This window comes from Natrix helvetica (assembly GCF_964273705.1).
Source record: "Natrix helvetica genome assembly, chromosome: Z".
Lineage (NCBI taxonomy): Eukaryota > Metazoa > Chordata > Lepidosauria > Squamata > Natricidae > Natrix > Natrix helvetica.
The window spans coordinates 141,577,343-141,594,256 of record NC_138554.1 but is presented as its reverse complement, the minus strand read 5'-3'; the positions used below and the strand labels follow the sequence as shown (position 1 = coordinate 141,594,256).

The 16,914-nt window shown below is 53.1% G+C and overlaps 1 protein-coding gene across 1 annotated transcript in view; it reads left to right on the top strand.

The window, feature by feature from the left end:
* LOC309401625 (SCO-spondin-like) overlaps nucleotides 1–16,914 on the top strand; it is a gene marked incomplete at its 5' end in the record, with an annotated part of 141,400 nt that overhangs the window by 5,076 nt on the left and 119,410 nt on the right. Inside the window, 12 exon segments of the mRNA XM_081970693.1 lie at nucleotides 616–718; nucleotides 897–1,055; nucleotides 6,660–6,742; nucleotides 7,105–7,233; nucleotides 7,446–7,596; nucleotides 8,169–8,409; nucleotides 9,314–9,452; nucleotides 10,129–10,255; nucleotides 10,843–11,015; nucleotides 11,838–12,059; nucleotides 13,167–13,332; nucleotides 14,556–14,808. Of these exon segments, the coding sequence (XP_081826819.1) occupies nucleotides 616–718; nucleotides 897–1,055; nucleotides 6,660–6,742; nucleotides 7,105–7,233; nucleotides 7,446–7,596; nucleotides 8,169–8,409; nucleotides 9,314–9,452; nucleotides 10,129–10,255; nucleotides 10,843–11,015; nucleotides 11,838–12,059; nucleotides 13,167–13,332; nucleotides 14,556–14,808 (1,946 nt within the window).

Here is a 16,914-nt window from a genome sequence, read left to right as displayed (position 1 = left end):
CCTGCCTAGGCAGGGGGTTGGACTAGAAGACCTCCAAGGTCCCTTCCAACTCTGCTATTGTATCGTATTGTATTGTATCTTCACGGGATAAATGGCATTCCTGATGTTTGTTTCTGAAACACTCCAGAGGGTTATGACTTCCAGGCCTGTATGAGCAGTCCTCTACGTGGAACTGTTTATTTAGTGGCGGTTGCAAGTTACAAAAAAGGGACCGTTTTTCAATCGGTTCATACTTACGACCGTCCCCTTTGCGACCAAAGTCAATGGGGAAGTGAGATTGGCTTAACAACAGGATGACTCTCTTAAAACAGGATGACTTTATTATTATTTATTCACATTTCTAAACCGCCCCCGAGTCCCTTTTTGGGAGAGGGGGCGGTTTAGAAATGTGAATAAATAATAATAAAACCGCAATAACAGAAGCAAGCTAAATCGTTTAAATGGGGTAAGCCCAGTTAACGGAGGTCTCGTTTAGTGACATAAATTTGGGGCTGCACTGTGGCTGTAAGTTGAGGACTCCTTGTTTCCTGGGGAACAACTCCCCAACGTGGGTGGGCTGAATAGGGGAGGGGAGTGGGTGGAGACCCCAACCTTACTGCCCTCCTTGCCTGATAGGATCTCCGCATCCTTTTCGGACTTGACTTGGTGATGGTTCACGGCCGCAACATCTCGCTTAATGGCGTTGTGGTGCCTGAGAGGGAGCCACTCCTGCGAAAGGGTGAGGACTGTGCGAGGGGGGGGAGAGGTCAGTGGGAGGGAGCCTTGCAAATGGGGTTTGGACAGCGAAAGGGGGGCGTTACTGCAGGATTCATGCATGCCCTTCTGTTGGAGCCTGACCAGCTGCCATGTTTCGAATCCACAGCTTATCTCTCCCCTTTGATTGCCCCCCCTTCCAGGGATCAGCGTCTGGTGGCTGGGGGACTTCCTTTTTGTGGACAGTGGCCTGGGGGTCCGGGTCAAATTTGACGGACGCAGCACGGTGTACGTCACTGTCGGGGCCGCCCTGCAAGGTGCCACGCGTGGGCTGTGCGGCGTCTACAACGACAACCCTGCAGGTAATACAGACGACGGTGTCAGGGTCCCAAAGTAGATCAGAGTCCGAGGCAAAAGTATTCCTCAAAGTCCCAATTGATGAAGAGAGCCACGTTGGCCCATCTGGGAAAACCCCAATCTGAAAGCTTCCCGGTTTCTCCCCCCCCCAGTTGAAAGTTCAAGATCTTTCCCCCCACACCCACAAGCCCATCCCACGGTCCCATCTCCCACTGCCACGCTGGCAGCTTCCACCCACCCAGTTCCGGTCAGATGCAGCAGTGCAGAGACAAAGGATGACCTTGGCTTTCTGGAAAGAATGTTGTTATGGCTACATCTCATCTCACTCCGTACAATTCCCCTCCCTCCCATTTTCCCACAATAGAAAAGGCATATTAGAATAATAGAAAGTGAGGCAGGCCAAAGATCCAAAAGAAAAGATGGCTGCAGACCTGACAGAAAGTCCCATTTCCAGGCCCAGGAGCATGGGACCACGAGGGGCCCCCTGATCTCTGTCCTGCCCCCCCAAAAAATGGAAGAGGGGGCCATTGGCTGCTTTGGTGAGGGAGCCCAATGGTGTCCTGCCAGAACATAAGGGGAGAATCTGGGGTCCTTGGAAGACCCCTGAGGATCCCCAATGGAGCCCCTTTGAAGAAGAGATTGGACAACCATTTTTCTGAAATTCTATGGGGTTTCCTGCCTGAGAAGGGGGTTGGACTAGAAGACCTCCATGGTACCTACAAATTTGGTGATCCTGCTATTCTGTAATTCTGCTGTTGTGCTCATCTATTATTCTGCCATTCCATTACTCTGCTACTCTGTGTCTGCTATTCTGTAATTCTGCTATTCCGCTATTCTGTTGTTCCATTATTCTGTTTACTTTACTTTACTTTACTTTTATTTGCGCTTATAGACCGCCCCCTCTCCCAAAAGGGACTCAGGGCGGTGTACAGTCCATACAAAAAATACATCACATGAATAATTAAATAATTAAATAGTTAAATTGTTAATAGATAAATATGGAGGAGGTTAAAAAGAACTGTGCAACTAAGTAAAGTATCTAAAATATAGTTTTAAAAAACCCCTAAAAAATATCCCATAAATTTAATTTTAAAAACAGTTCCCCTAAAATACCAGTAAAAGATCTATCTGCCAGGAGGTAGAAGTTATGAATGTGCCAGGCCAGCTAATCGGAACAGGTGAGTCTTCAATTTTTGTCGGAAGGAGCGGAAGTCGGTGGTAGTTCTAATGTCGGGGGGGAGGTCATTCCAGAGGGTTGAGCCCATCACAGAGAAGGCCCTACTCCTTGGCATCGCCCGTTGGCATTGCCTAGTGGACGGCACCAGGAGAAGTCCCTCCCTGTGAGAGCGGATTGGCCGCAGGGATGTGTGTGGCAGGATGCGATCCCGCAGGTAACTAGGCCCTATGCCATGGAGCGCTTTAAAGATGGTGGTCAAAACCTTGAAACGCACCCGAAAAACCACAGGCAGCCAGTGCAGCTCGCGCAGGAGAGGTGTTACATGGGAGTACCTAGTACTCCCCATGACAGCCCGCACGGCTGCGTTCTGGACTAGCTGCAGTCTTCGGGCGCGTCCCAAGGGAAGCCCCATGTAGAGAGCATTGCAGTAGTCCAGGCGAGACGTCACCAGTGCGTGAGTGACCGTGCGTAGGGCATCCCGGTCCAGTAGGGGGCGCAATTGGCGCACCAGGCAAACCTGGTGGAACGCCCCCCCTTGCCACGGCTGCCACATGATCGTCCATTGACAGCCGGGCATCTAGGAGGACGCCCAAATTGCGCGCCCGTTCCACGGGGGGCAATTGTTCGCCCCCTATGGCCAGCGATGAAGTCAGCTGGCTGAACCGAGGCGCCGGTAGCCACAGCCACTCAGTCTTGGAGGGGTTGAGTTTGAGTCTGTTGTCCCCCATCCAGACCCCGACGGCTTCCAAACACCAGGACATCACTTCGACAGCCTCGTTGGGGTGGTTTGGGGTTGAGATGTACAGCTGAGTATCATCAGCGTACAGATGATACTCAACCCCAAAACCACGGATGATCTCCCCCAGTGGCTTCACATATGCGTTGAACAGAAGAGGCGAGAGGACCGACCCCTGTGGCACCCCACAAGTGAGTGGCCTCAGGGTCGACCTCTGCCCCCCTGTCAACACACATTGCATCCGGTCGGAGAGGTAGGAGCCGAACCACCGCAAGACGGTGCCTCCGACTCACATCCCCTCCAGCTGGCGCAATAAGATACCATGGTCGATGGTATCAAAAGCCACTGAGAGATCTAATAGGACCAGGATAGAGGAACAACCTCTATCTCTGGCCTTCCAGAGATCATCAACCAATGCGACCAAGGCAGTCTCCGTGCTGTGCCCGGGTCGGAAGCCGGACTGGCGTGGGTCTAGATATTTGGATTCGTCAAGGTGTCCCGGAAATTGCTGTGCCACCACATTCTCAACAACCTTCGCTAGAAAGGGAAGGTTGGAGACCGGACGGTAATTAGCTAGCTCCGTCGGGTCAAGTGAAGGCCTCTTGAGTAAGGGCCTCACCACCGCCTCTTTCAAGGCAGTTGGTAAAGATCCCTCGCCCAACGAGGCGTTCACCAAGCCCAGTAGCCAGCCTCGTGTCACCTCCCAGGTTGCCAGTACCAGCCAGGAGGGACACGGGTCCATTGAACATGTGGTGGGTCGCAGCCGTCCACGTAACCTGTCCAAATCCTCAGGGGCAACAGAGTCAAACTCCTCCCAGAATGGTCTCACAAGACTCACTGTTGACGGCTCGCCTGGTCCACTGAAGGGGGCCATCCGCTCCGGATATTCCCCAAACTCTTCTGCTCTGGGGTTGGGGGTCCGGGGCACCGTTTTGCGGTGGTTCGGCTCCTACCTCTCTGACCGGACGCAGCATGTGTTGACAGGAGAAGAGAGGTCGACCCTACGCCCCCTTACTTGTGGGGTGCCACAGGGGTCGGTCCTCTCGCCACTCCTGTTCAACACATATATGAAGCCGCTGGGTGAGATCATCCGTGGTTTCGGGGTGGGATACCATCTGTACGCTGATGATACTCAGCTGTACTTTTCCACCCCGAACCACCCCAACGAGGCCATCGAAGTGATGTCCCGGTGTGTGGAAGCCGTAAGGATCTGGATGGATGACAACCGACTCAAGCTCAACCCTTCCAAGACGGAGTGGCTGTGGGTACCAGCCCCCCGGTTCAGCCAATTAATTCCATCATTGGCCATTGGGGGCATCCATCTTGCCCCCATGGAGCGGGCGCGCAATTTGGGCGTCCTCCTAGATGCCCGGCTGTCCATGGATGACCATGTGACAGCCGTGGCAAGGGGGGCGTTCCACCAGGTTCGCCTGGTGCGCCAATTGCGCCCCCTACTGGACCGGGATGCCTTGCGCACAGTCACTCATGCGCTGGTGACGTCTCGCTTGGACTACTGTAACGCTCTCTACATGGGGCTTCCCTTGAAATGCACCCGGAGGCTGCAGTTGGTCCAGAACGCAGCCGCGTGGGTAATTATGGGGAGTACTAGGTACTCCCACGTGACACCGCTCCTGCGCGAGCTGCACTGGCTTCCTGTGGTCTATCGGGTGCGTTTCAAGGTTTTGATAACTATCTTTAAAGCGCTCCATGGCTTAGGACCTAGTTACTTGCGGGATCGTATTCTGCCCCATACATCCCTGCGACCAATTCGCTCGCACAGAGAGGGGCTCCTCCAGGTGCCGTCCGCTAGACAATGTCGTGGGGCGGCGCCTAGGAGTAGAGCCTTCTCTGTGGCGGGCCCAGCCCTGTGGAATGACCTCCCTCCGGATATTAGGAATACCTCTGACCTCCGCTCCTTCCGTATTAAGCTTAAGACCCACCTTTTCCAAGCAGCTGGCCTGGCTCAACTTTGATTTAACCATATCGCTCCTGACGGGTTTTTAACTGGGTATTTTAATTATATTTAATTTCTAGGGGTTTTAAATACAGTATTTTAATTGTTTTTATCAATCGATCTCCTCCTTATGTATGTATGTATGTTTTAGTGTACCTTTGTTATATGTTTGTTTTGTTTACATATTTATTTCGAATGTTTCGTTGTACGCCGCCCCGAGTCCTTCGGGAGAGGGTGCGGCTAAGAAATAAATATATTATTATTATTATTATTCTGCCCTGCAAGGGTGCCCCCCGCGTCCTCTGCGATAAGAGGGAGCGGGTCACCCTAAACAGGGCGGCAGGGAGGTTATCAGCGGACGCAATAAGAGCGGCACAATGTCTACGTTTGGCCGCTCTCAATGCCACAAGGTAGGTCCGTAAATAGGCTCTTACCTGTGTTCGATCAGATTCGGAGCGCGAGGACCTCCACCTGCTCTCTAGACGTCTCCTATGGCGCTTCATCACCCTCAACTCCTCGGTATACCAAGGAGCTCGGGTGGGTCGCTGCTGTAGGAGAGGTCGCAAAGGCACGACCTGGTCCAAGGCCCCAGCCGCCGCCCTATTCCAGGCGGCCACTAGGTCCTCCGACCGAGAGCGGGTCAGGGCTACAGGTAGTGGCCCAAGCTCCATCTGGAACCTATCCGGTTCCATCAGGTGCTTGGGGCGGTGCCAGCTTGGACAGTCTGGTTCCGCCTCCTCGCGGTGGGGGGTAGCGCCAGGGAAGTCCAGCCGGAGACATGAGTGATCTGACCATGACAGGGGAGTAACAACTAAGTCCCCTATTCCCAGATCACTCGTCCACTGCTCAGATACAAAAACAAGGTCCAGTGTGTGGCCACCTTCGTGTGTGGGGCCCTGAATTAATTGGGTCAGGTCCATGGCTGTCATGGAAGCCATGAACTCCCGAACCACCTCAGATGCTACTCCCGTCGACGGCAAGTTGAAATCCCCCATAACCAAAAGCTTGGGGATCTCAACTGCCGTCTCTGAGATCAGCTCGAGGAGCTCGGGCAGGGCCGCTGATGTATAGCGAGGAGCCAAGTACACAATCAGCAGACCCCACTGCCTCCCTGGGCCCCATTTCACACCTAGGGACTCACACCCGGGTATCTGAGGGACAGTGAACTCCCTCGGCTCTAAACATTCCCGTATAACTACCGCCACCCCACCACCCTTACCCAGGGCCCGAGGCTGATGGAATGCACGGAAACCCGGTGGGCACATTTCCACGAGGGGTAAACCACCCTCGTGGCCCAACCAGGTCTCCGTTATCCCTGCAAGGTCCAGCTCCCCCTCAGAGATCAACTCATTAATGAGGGGGGCCTTGTTGGTGACGGACCTTGCGTTGCAAAGCATCAGCCGCAGGCCTTGGCTCTGTAGTTCCTGGCCACCTAGACTGCGGGGGTTGGTACAAACGACCGGGCATAGCCAGCAGCCACGGTCTGTTATTTTGCTATTCAGAAATTCTGCAATTCTGTTATTCCATTATTATTTTTTATGCTATTACGTTATTCTGCTATCCTGTTTTCCCGCTATCCTGCTATTCTATTATTCTGTTATTCTGCTATTCCGTGATTCCATGATTCTGTTATGAGTGAGGCAGATGGGGAAGGACGTGTGTGTGTGTTGTGTATTTGTCTGGATCTCTTCTCTTTGTGGTTTCTGGACCCTCCCCACAGCGTCTCCCTTCTGTGCCCACAGATGACTTCCAGCGTGTGGAAGGGGACGTGGTCACGCTGGCGGCCAGCTTTGGCAATTCGTGGCGCATTCCAGAGCCCGGGCTGGTAGGTACCAGTGGCGCTGCAATCGTTGGCATCCAAAGCCAAGTAGTTCTTGAGTTAAGACTGCAATGGACACTCCCCCCCCCCACCCACACATACACATTTCTGGTGTTGAGCAAGACATTTGTTAAGTGTCCCATTTTATGAGCCACCGTTGCGAAGGGAATCATTGCAGAAAGATTCATCCGGGACCAAAGGGAGTTCGTGTGTCATTTTTGGGTGCAGCCTACATCCAGCGGATTGAGCTTCTCCTGTTTGCACGGACCTGTTGCTGGCATTCCACGGACCGGGAGTTTGGGACCTCTGTTTTCTTCTCTTGTAATTAAATTAATCAATTAATTACATTCTTGCTTTGCTTGCTGCAGGGTCCATGCAGTGACGCCGCGGAGGAACCGCACCGCTGTGACGCTATGCAGGACGGCAATGTTCGGGAGGCTGCTGAGGCTACTTGCCAAAAGTTATTCTCTGGTCCTTTCAGCCATTGTCATATGCAGGTGAGGAGTCAGTTGTATGCAGGTGAGGAGTCAGTTGTGCACAAACACACGGACACTGTTCAGGTGTTTCCCCCGGCCACGACGATCACCTCCACTGCGGTCGGAACTTCGAATGGTCACTAAATGAATGTTCGTAAATCAGGGACAAGCTGTATAGGCCGCCTCCCCTCCTCCCCCCTGCTGAGGCTTTGCCCCTTCCTCATCCCCGGCAGGTGGACCCCCACAGTTTCTACGACACCTGCAAGTACTTGTTGTGCAGCCAACGGGCAGGGCCCACCTCCGCCTGCGAGACCTTTGCCAGCTATGCCCGCGAGTGCGCCCAGCGAGGAGTCTTCATCAACTGGAGAAGGGCTGGTTTTTGTGGTAAGCGGCCACAGGCCAGAGAGGAGGGTCTCCAGCCCCACGAACCAAACACCTTCAAGGAGATGATACCCTTGTAAGGATTGACACGCTCAACCCTCCCGATAGATCGTGACCTCTCCCCTGCATGCGAAGAACCTGATCAGCTGGTGCCCCACAGCTTGCTTTGGGAGGAGAGAGACCCTCTCTTTGGGAATTGAGCAGAATAGAAGCAGGAAGGGACGTTAAAGGTCTTTTACTCCAGCCGCCTGCTCAAGCAGGAGACCTTTACAGATTCAGAAAAGGGGTTGTCCAGTCTCTTCTTGTAAACCTCCAGTGATGAAGCACCCACAATTTCTGGTGGCAAGCAGTCCTCGAAGGAAGGAAGGAGGGAGGGAGGGAGGGAGGGAGGGAGGGAGGACAGAGGGTGTCCCTTCCAACTTTGTGATTCTATGATTCTGTAAGGGTTTCCTGCTTGAGCAGGAGGTCGGACTAGAAGACCTCCAAGGTCCCTTCCAAATAGTACTTCTGATTCTGTAAGGGTCTCCTGCTCTCCCCAAATTAAATCCCATCTGTTGTGGTCCCACTTCCCACAGAGAAGCCGTGTGGTCCGGGACAGCGCTACACGGATTGCGTGTCCTCCTGTCCGCCCAGCTGCGCAGTGGTGGGCAGGGCGGCTGGAGACCGCTGCCGACAGGAGTGCGTGAGCGGCTGTGAATGCATCCCGGGACTCTATCTGGAGGAGGGGTCTTGTGTCCCCCAAAACCAGTGTCCCTGTTTCCACCGACGGCAGAAGTTCCACATGGGAGAGACGCTACAACAGCGCTGCAACTTGTGGTAAGCTGGAGAGAGGACGCGTCACCCCCAAGAGACCGGCTTTGATTGCCCAAATGAGGTGGGGGGGGCATGCCTTGTGCTCCAAAGTGGGAGAGGTGAGACGCAAGAACTCCAGACATGCACGGGGGAAACAGGCCCAGCTTGATGGCGCCATCTTGGTGGGCAGCCAACCCCAAGTTGGTGTGGTTGAACCCACGGAATGTAGGGTCCTCGGGACACTTCTGAATTTGGTGGATTTCTGGCAGACATTTCTTAACCCAGCTAGGGAACTTCATCAGTACTAGAAGGAGGAGGGGGGAGAGAGGGAGGGAGGGGGGGAGAGGAAGGGGAAAGATGGAGGAGGAGGGGGACGGCTATGGGGTCCTTGGTGCTCTTTGAGCTTTGTTGGTTTATTGCAGATATTTCATGACCCAAACTAGGGAACATCATTAGTGCTGGAAGGAAGTGAGTTGCAAATCATCCAGTATTGATGATGTTTCCTAGATGGGCCATGAAATGTCTGGAAGGAAACCACTCAACTCAGGGTGCATCAAGGACCCCACAGTCGTCTTCCTCCTCCTCCTCCCTGCAAACCCCCCTCTTTTCTGATGATGTTTCCTAGCTGGGTTACGGGTGTCAGGTTTCCGAAAGATGCCCTAATTGATTCATGAGCCTCAAGCCAAGTTTCAAAAGAAAACCAGTCATTTATTAGGAGCATCATTTCGCCAATACCTCATTGCAGTCAGGACTAAGCCCCATTTGAATTATGGCTGAATTTTACCCCTGCTCCTTCCCTCCCCTCAGTCTGAACATTTGAATTTCTGCCAATGTAAGCGTCAGCACCTGGTTTGGCTTGGGGGAAAGGCAGGGGACTCGCCCCGAACACCCCTCCCAACTCAGAGTGACCTGCCGCTTGCTCCCACAGCACGTGCCGAGGGGGTCAGTGGGTCTGCTCGCAGGATCGGTGCGCCGGGGAGTGCGTCCTCCATGGACGACTTCATTACTTAACCTTCGACGGGAAGCGTTACTCCTTCCGTGGAGTCTGCCACTACGTCCTGGTGCAGGTGAGGGGCAGGTGGGGAGGGGGCTTGGCCCCCCATTGATTTTGCTCATCAGAAGGTCACGAAAGGGGGATTGTGGCCATCACAAGTGTGAGACGGTTGCCAAACATCTGCATTTTGATCATGTGACCACGAGGATGCTACAACAGTCGTAAGTGTAGACAATGGACGTGGGTCCCATCTTTGGTGCCTTGGCAGCTTCAGATGGTCACTAAGCAAATTGTCATATGTCAGGGACTGCTGTATGTCACGAAGGTTGTAAGGCGAGGCACCCACGTGATCAAACTTGATTTTTAAATTTTTTGTGATGGTCATTAAGTGAATGCTGCAGTCCTAAAGTGAGTGCTGCAGTCATTAAGCAAACACAGCGGTCATTAAGTGTACCTGTTGTCCACATCGATTTCTGGCAAAAAACCCCCCAAAACTAAATTCTGGTCATGTGACCACGGTGGTTGTAAATGCCCCCAAAGTTTATTTATTTATTTATTTATTGGATTTGTCAACCGCTCCCTCTCCCCTAGGGGACTCGGGGCGGTGTGATCATGTGACCACAGAGTTGGGGCAGCCAGCCATCAGTACTTTGAATCTGGGTCCTAAGTACATTTTGGCAGGTCCATCCTAAATTTGGAGACTCGCTTAGTGACCAGCCATAAGTTGAAGACAATCTGTGTTCCCGCAGGATTTTGTAGATGGGAAAATTCAGATCCAGGCGGAGAATGAGCCATGCGGGAACCAGGGAGCTGTCAGCTGTCTACGGGCTGTGACCGTCACTGTTCAGAGGACCTCGGTCAGGCTTTCCTTCACAGGTGAGACCGAGGGTTTGCCCGAGTACCCTTGGTGGGTAACAAAGACCACCCCACTGTCCTCCTCCTCTCCACACACCGCCCTGCCTTCTACCCCTGATGATGTTCCCTAGTTGGGTCATGAAACGTCTCCAAGAAAATAGCCAAGCTCAGAGAGCAACAAGGACCCCACGGAAAGAGATAAGCAGGGATTAACACCAGACAAACCATCAAGGAGAAAGCAGTACTATAATCTAATCAGTGGGGGCGGGGGAAACCCCACACTCCCACCAATAGTGCCAGGGCGAGCAATTGTATGAAAACAGAGACTATATTCCATCCTCCTTCTAGCACTGATGATGTTACCTAGCTAGGTTGTGAAATGTCTGTCACGACTGGTGTTTTTGTCAGTTGCCATGAATAACGTTGTGGAGGGATTCCACGATGTTTCCCCTGACAATGTCTACAAGAAAATCACCAAGCATAGAGAGCACCAAGGTCCCTACAGTCCTTCCTCCTCCTCCTCCCCCTCCCTCCTCCTCCGTGGGCTCATTCCGTGCTGGCTGCCTGGTGACTTTTGCTTTGTCCCTCTCTGTCCCCCCCTTCACCAGGGGCCGTCTCGGTGAATGGCCAGGACACCGCCCTCCCATTTGGCAACGCTGACCTGACTATTCGCCGTGCCTCCTCTGCCTTCCTGCTCCTCCAGGCCTTCGGGGCTCACCTGCTCTGGGGCCTGGAGTTCCCCGCCGCCTACATCACTCTGCAGCCCAGTTTCGCCCACAAGGTGAGTCTCGGGAGGGCTTCTGCCAGCCGTGCCTCCTGGGGATGAGGTGGCCAGGTGTGGGGAGGAATTGATTTAAAACCAGAGTGGGATTGGGCACAACAAGGTAAGAGGCAGGTGCCTCCTTCCTCTTGGCGCCATGACCTGCATAATGGCATCCTTCCCTTTCTGGAGTCCTCCCCCTCTCCATCCTTCTCTTCCCTTCCCTTTATTCCCTCTCTTTCTCTTTTCTTCCTTCCTGGCTCCTTCCTTCCTTCCTTTCCTTCCTTCCTTCTTTTCCAATTTCTTCTCCATCCTTTCCTTCCTTCTTCATTTTCCCCCCTCCCTCTCTTTCTTTCTCCTTTCTCCTTTCCCTTCTTCCTTTCTTTATTTTCCTTCCTCCCTCCTTTCCTTCCTTTTTTGTTTTCTTTCCTTTCTCCTTCCTTGCTTTCTTTCCTTTCTTTTTTCCTTTCTTCCTTCCTTCCCTTCCTTCTTCCCTTCCCTCTTTACTTTCCTCCTTCCTCCTTCCTTCCTTGTTCCCTCCCTTCTTTCCTCCCCCCTCCATGTTTCCTTTACTTCCTTTTTTTCTTCCTTCCTTCCCTTTTCATTCCTTCATTTCTTCTTCTTCCCTCGTTCTCTCATTCCCTTCCTTCCTTCTTTCCTCCCTCTCTCCCTCTCTCCCTGTTCACTTGCCACGTGCAATAAATGATATTGCACCATAAGAACTGAACCCTGAGCCGCTACTGGACGAGAGCCAATCCTCAGCTCCGTCAGGCTTCATAGGAGGCCTCTGGGTACCTGATGCAAAATTGGCACCTGGGCCGACTCTTGCCCGCTTTCCTCCAGGTCCGAGGCCTTTGCGGGACCTACAACTGGAACCAACAGGACGAGTTCACCACCTCAGAGGGCGACGTGGAGCCTGGCGTGGCTGCTTTCGCCCGCAAGTTCCAACTCCCCCATGCCTGTCCCCCCACCGCCGACACCCTCTTCGATTCCTGCAGCACGTACGCCCAACGGCGGCAATATGCTGAGACAGCTTGTGCGGCCATCCACAGCACAGCCTTTCAGGTGAGAGAGGAGGGCTGTTAGCCCGGTGTGGTGTTGGGAGGGGCCTATTGCCAAATAAGGCGGGGCTTCTGCTGCCGTTTAGGCAGACCACTCCAGACTGTCCTCACATCACGACCAAAACTGAACCCCAATTTTCTATGCGGGAACGTTCTTATTGCCCCATTTCACAACATCTTCAAGTCGCCAAGTTTGAAGACTCCTATAGAACAATGGTTGTCAAGCTTTCTGGCTTTGCAGGCTGGCAACAGCGTCAGCGGCCGTAGCGGGGGGGGGGGGGAGAGGGGCCAATTCTGCACAAGCAGTGGGGGAAACGTGATCGCACACACAGCTACATTTACACAAGTGACAGGCAAGCCCGCCTGCCACTCCCACAAATGAAGCTCCGTGCACAAATTCTGAACGGGCCGCAGCCGGATACCGAGCCGCAGATGGCATGTTGTGGATCCCTGCTGTAGGAAACAAAGAAAAGTGGCACAATCCACATAGAAATGTTGTGGCTCAGCGTTTCTCGACTTAACGACTGTAAAATGCGTGGACTTCAACTCCCAGAATTCCCCACCTAGCATGCTGGGAGTTGAAGTCCGTCTTTCTGAAAGTCACTGAGGCTGAGACGCCGTGGGCTACAGAGGGGCAGAAAGTGATCCTAACTTGGGTGCAGTCTTGAAGTCGTTCCTGACTCTAGGGGGCAGTGATCATCTCTGTTTCAAAGCCAAAGAGCCAGAGACGTCTCCGTGGTCATGTGGCCGGCATGACTGAACGTTGAAGGTGCACGGAATGCTGTTTCCTAATGCTGTTATCTAATGCTGTTAGAGCCACTGTGTCCCACAGAGCTTCTTTAAGGGTCACCAATTTCTCCAGCGGTGGGATTCACATACGTTTACCACTGGTTCGCAAATGTGAGCACATACGTGTGGCGTGCATGCATGTGTGCATTGTCAAAAATTAGGCTACATAGGACTTTTGGAGCTGGGGCGAGTGCAGAGGCCTAAGTCCTAACCCTTAACCCTTAACCCTAACCGTAACCCGCAGGTTGCCACTACCAGTTCGGGTGAACCATTCCTAACTGGCTGAATACCACCTCTGAATTTCTCCCACCCCTCTCGCCAGCTCTGTCACAACCTAGTGGAGCGGGAACCTTTCTACCAGCTTTGTCTGGAGGATGTGTGCAGCTGTTCAGCTGAGGACGATTGTCTTTGTGGTGCCCTGGCTGCCTACGCCCACCAGTGTGCTCAGGAGGGAGCCCTCATGGCCTGGAGGAACCGGAGCTTCTGCCGTAAGTGTCCTGGGAGGGAGGGAGGGAGTTGCTGCGATCAGGGAGGAAGGGGTGAGGACATTGTCAATGTGCCAAAGGAAAACCTGTGGGAGGCTAACCGAGGCTTGGACTTTGGGGGGTTGGTCCACTTCCCACCATCTACACCGACGGCCTCCAGCCTGGGAAAATGGAGAGTGGGAAGTGGTGGGGGGATGAGGAAGAGGAGGAGAGCCAAGGGGAGCAGATATGATCAGGCTGACCTCTTCATGAGTGCTTGGCCTAGAAAAGGGATATGTTGCTCCAAAATGGTGCCCAGAGAAATTAAGGATTGATTGATCACCCAGGGTCATTAGGAATTGGGTGGACTATAAATCCAATTGAATTTAACCCAATTCAACTCATCCCACCCCAACTCAATCCAAACCAATCAACTGAACCCAACCCAACTGAACCCAACCCAACCTAATCCAATCCAACCCAACCCAACACTATCCAATCTGACCCAATCTATTCCAATCCAATTTAATCCAATCCAATCCAACCTAACCTAAACCAACCCCTCAACCCAACCCAACTCATCCAACTCTACCCAATCCAATCCAACCCAATCCAACACAGCACAACATAAGCCAAGCCAAACTAAACCAAGCCAATCCATCCCAACTCAACCCATAAATCAATATTACAGTACTTGTGGCCTAAGGGTGGCCTTCAACATGGCATCACCTGGAGTTGAATCCAAATTGCTGGAAGCCCCTCAGAAGGCAGCCTTGGAATTTGCATGCAGAATCCACAGATCATCAGACCTGCTGTTGAGGGGGTGGAGGTGGAAGCCCCCCCACCACCAGTAGGACTTAGATCTTAAAGGGTCATAAGTAGGTCTGGAGAACCTGGGAGGGTTTGCTCTCCTTGCAGTTATCGCTCCTGGATTGGGTTGGGTTGGATTGGGTTGAGTTGGGTCAGTTGGGTTGAGTTGTTCTTAGCTGTGGGAGACCCCCCTGAACATGTCTAAATAGTCTTCTTGGCACAGCATGGACGCCCTGTGGCCCCACCCTCCCTGATTTCCCTCCATTCCCAGTTGAGCATATTGCCTTGGGATTTCCTGGTGGTCCCTTTTCCAAGCACGGTGCTACCAACCCCTCTTTGGTGCTCCACTCCTGACCCCTAGCCAACTTGGCAGCCCATCTACAGTGGATATTCAAGATGGAATCTACACGCCATGGACTCTCCCTCTTTCTTCACAGCGGTGCAGTGCTCCGGGGGCCAGGTCTACCGCGAATGCGCCACCCCCTGTGGAAGAACCTGCACCGACCTCCCCACGGAAAAATTTGGTATCTGCAATGACCTCCACCCTGCCTGCGTGGCTGGATGCAACTGCCCGGAAGGCCTGGTGCTGGACCATGAAGGGCAGTGCGTCCAGCCGTCTATGTGTCCTTGCCTGCACCAGGAGAAGGCTTACCCACCCAGCAGCAAGATCCAGAGGAGTTGCAACAGCTGGTAGGCTGCAAGCGGGGCTGAGGACCATCATGGGTTTGTAACATGTACCATTCAGATGTTTCAGTCTCCCCAGGAGGAGTGGGGGGAGGAGGAGACATAATTGTTCAGAAAAGCTTTTAAGCAAGTTGTGGTAACTGGCGGGTGCAAACACCCGTGTGGGTGCGAAGGCAGAGATAGACTTCTCAGAACAATGGCGCCAGAAGGAAGCTCAGCGGTCCTCCTTCACCCCGGTTTGTTGTGTCTTCTGGACTTGGCATGGGGCAGTTAGTAGCTCATGTGGAATCTGGGAAACTACCTTCAAGGCTGTGTGATGGTTCCTCCTCCTCCTCCTTTTTCTTGCTCTAGGTTTCTATTCCTCTTCCTCCTCCCCTCCATTTGTCTGGGATGATACAAAGTCTCCTGTCTTAGGCAGAGGGTTGGACTAGAAGACCTTCATGGTCCTTCCAGCTCTAGATTCCTCCTCCTCCTCCCCTCCCCTCCTCCTCCTTGTCTTGCTCTTTTTCCTCTTCCTCTCCTCCTCTTCCTCCTCCTCCTCGCTCTAGGTTTCTATTCCTCTTCCTCCTCCCCTCCATTTGTCTGGGATGATACAAAGTCTCCTGTCTTAGGCAGAGGGTTGGACTAGAAGACCTTCATGGTCCTTCCAGCTCTAGATTCCTCCTCCCCCTCCCCCTCCCCTCCTCTTCCTTGTCTTGCTCTTTTTCCTCTTCCTCCTCCTCTTCCTCCTCCTCCTTGCTCTAGGTTTCTATTCCTCCTCCTCTTTCTCCAGTTTTCTATCCTCCTCCTCCTCCCTTTGTCATCCCAAACATTTCAGGGCCAGAGCGCCCCGTATGTGAAGTCTCCCTTGGAGAAACGCTTTTCTCCAGTAGGGCTGCAGCTGCAATTCGTGCGCTGGTGTTCTTGCGTACTTGCATACAACCGCACCCCCGGCACAGCGCCATGCTCTCTGCGTCGCACGATTCAACGGAGTGACAAGAGATGTTTGATGAAATCACCCTGTGACCTGTCTCAGTCTCCCTCACAGGATAGGTTGATTTCATTGAATGTCTCTGCCACACGATTCCAGCAGTCCCGCTCTTGTGGATGGGAGCGTTCCAGTTATCCGGAGACCAATCCCGATGGACGGTGGCTGGGGAGCTGAGGGCCTCTGGAGGACCAAAGGGATGGACGTGGGTGCTCCAGGGGGGTCATCAAGTGGGAGAGCTTGGGAGTGAAAGATTGGGGAGGCTCAGCCTAATGTGTCATGTCCTGTGAAGGATAGGTGTCGACCCTGAAGCTGATCTGTCCATGGCCATTTTGAGGCTTTAGTGTTGTCAGTGGAGGGGGGAATTGAGATAGCTGGAGTTTTGTAGCCAAAACAAAATGCTTTCTCTTGGGAATCAAGGACATGTTGTGGCCTGCCGGCAGCAGTTTCAGACAGTGAGGAAGTTGGGGAGGAAGATGGGCCAGTCCTGGAGTCTGGGGAAGGCTCTGATGAGGGCTCTGGGTCAGAGGCAGAGAGGGGGCCAAGGCCATCTGGGAGTTATTTGCTGCCTCTGGAGTTTGACATCAGTGAGGCAGGGGAAAGCTGGAGCCTGTTCCCAGTGTGCACATGCGCAGAGTTGCCAGACAAAGGAAACAGCTGAAGAACAGGGGTCAACTTGGGAGGAAGGCCACAGGTGGATGATGAATGGCCCCACCCAGAGGAAATAAAAGGGGAGCGAAAGGGGAGTGGAGTTTGCAGGAGACCATTTGTTTGCTTAATTGGTTCATGGCTCTCCGAGACTCCTTGCTAAGTTTTCCAGATGTGGGCCTGTCAGCTCTCCAAGCCAGAGAAGGTCTGTGACTGTCAATCCTCCCTGAAAGACTTTGCTGGATATGAATGAGCAGAATTCATAGTAAATTAATAAAAGGGTTTTTTGTCGGGACAAGGAGTTGGCTTCTTGCTCTCGGGAAGCCTCGGTCAGAACAGGACATTTCCACAGCTGGCCGGAGAGAGGAGGAGTGAAGTTACCAGGCAACCAGATGACACCTTGATTGGATCATGTGACTGTTTGGGGAAGGGGAAAAACTTTTACTTTTAATTAGGTGAAAACCGTGGAGATATACAGAGTCGGTTTTCACCAGCCT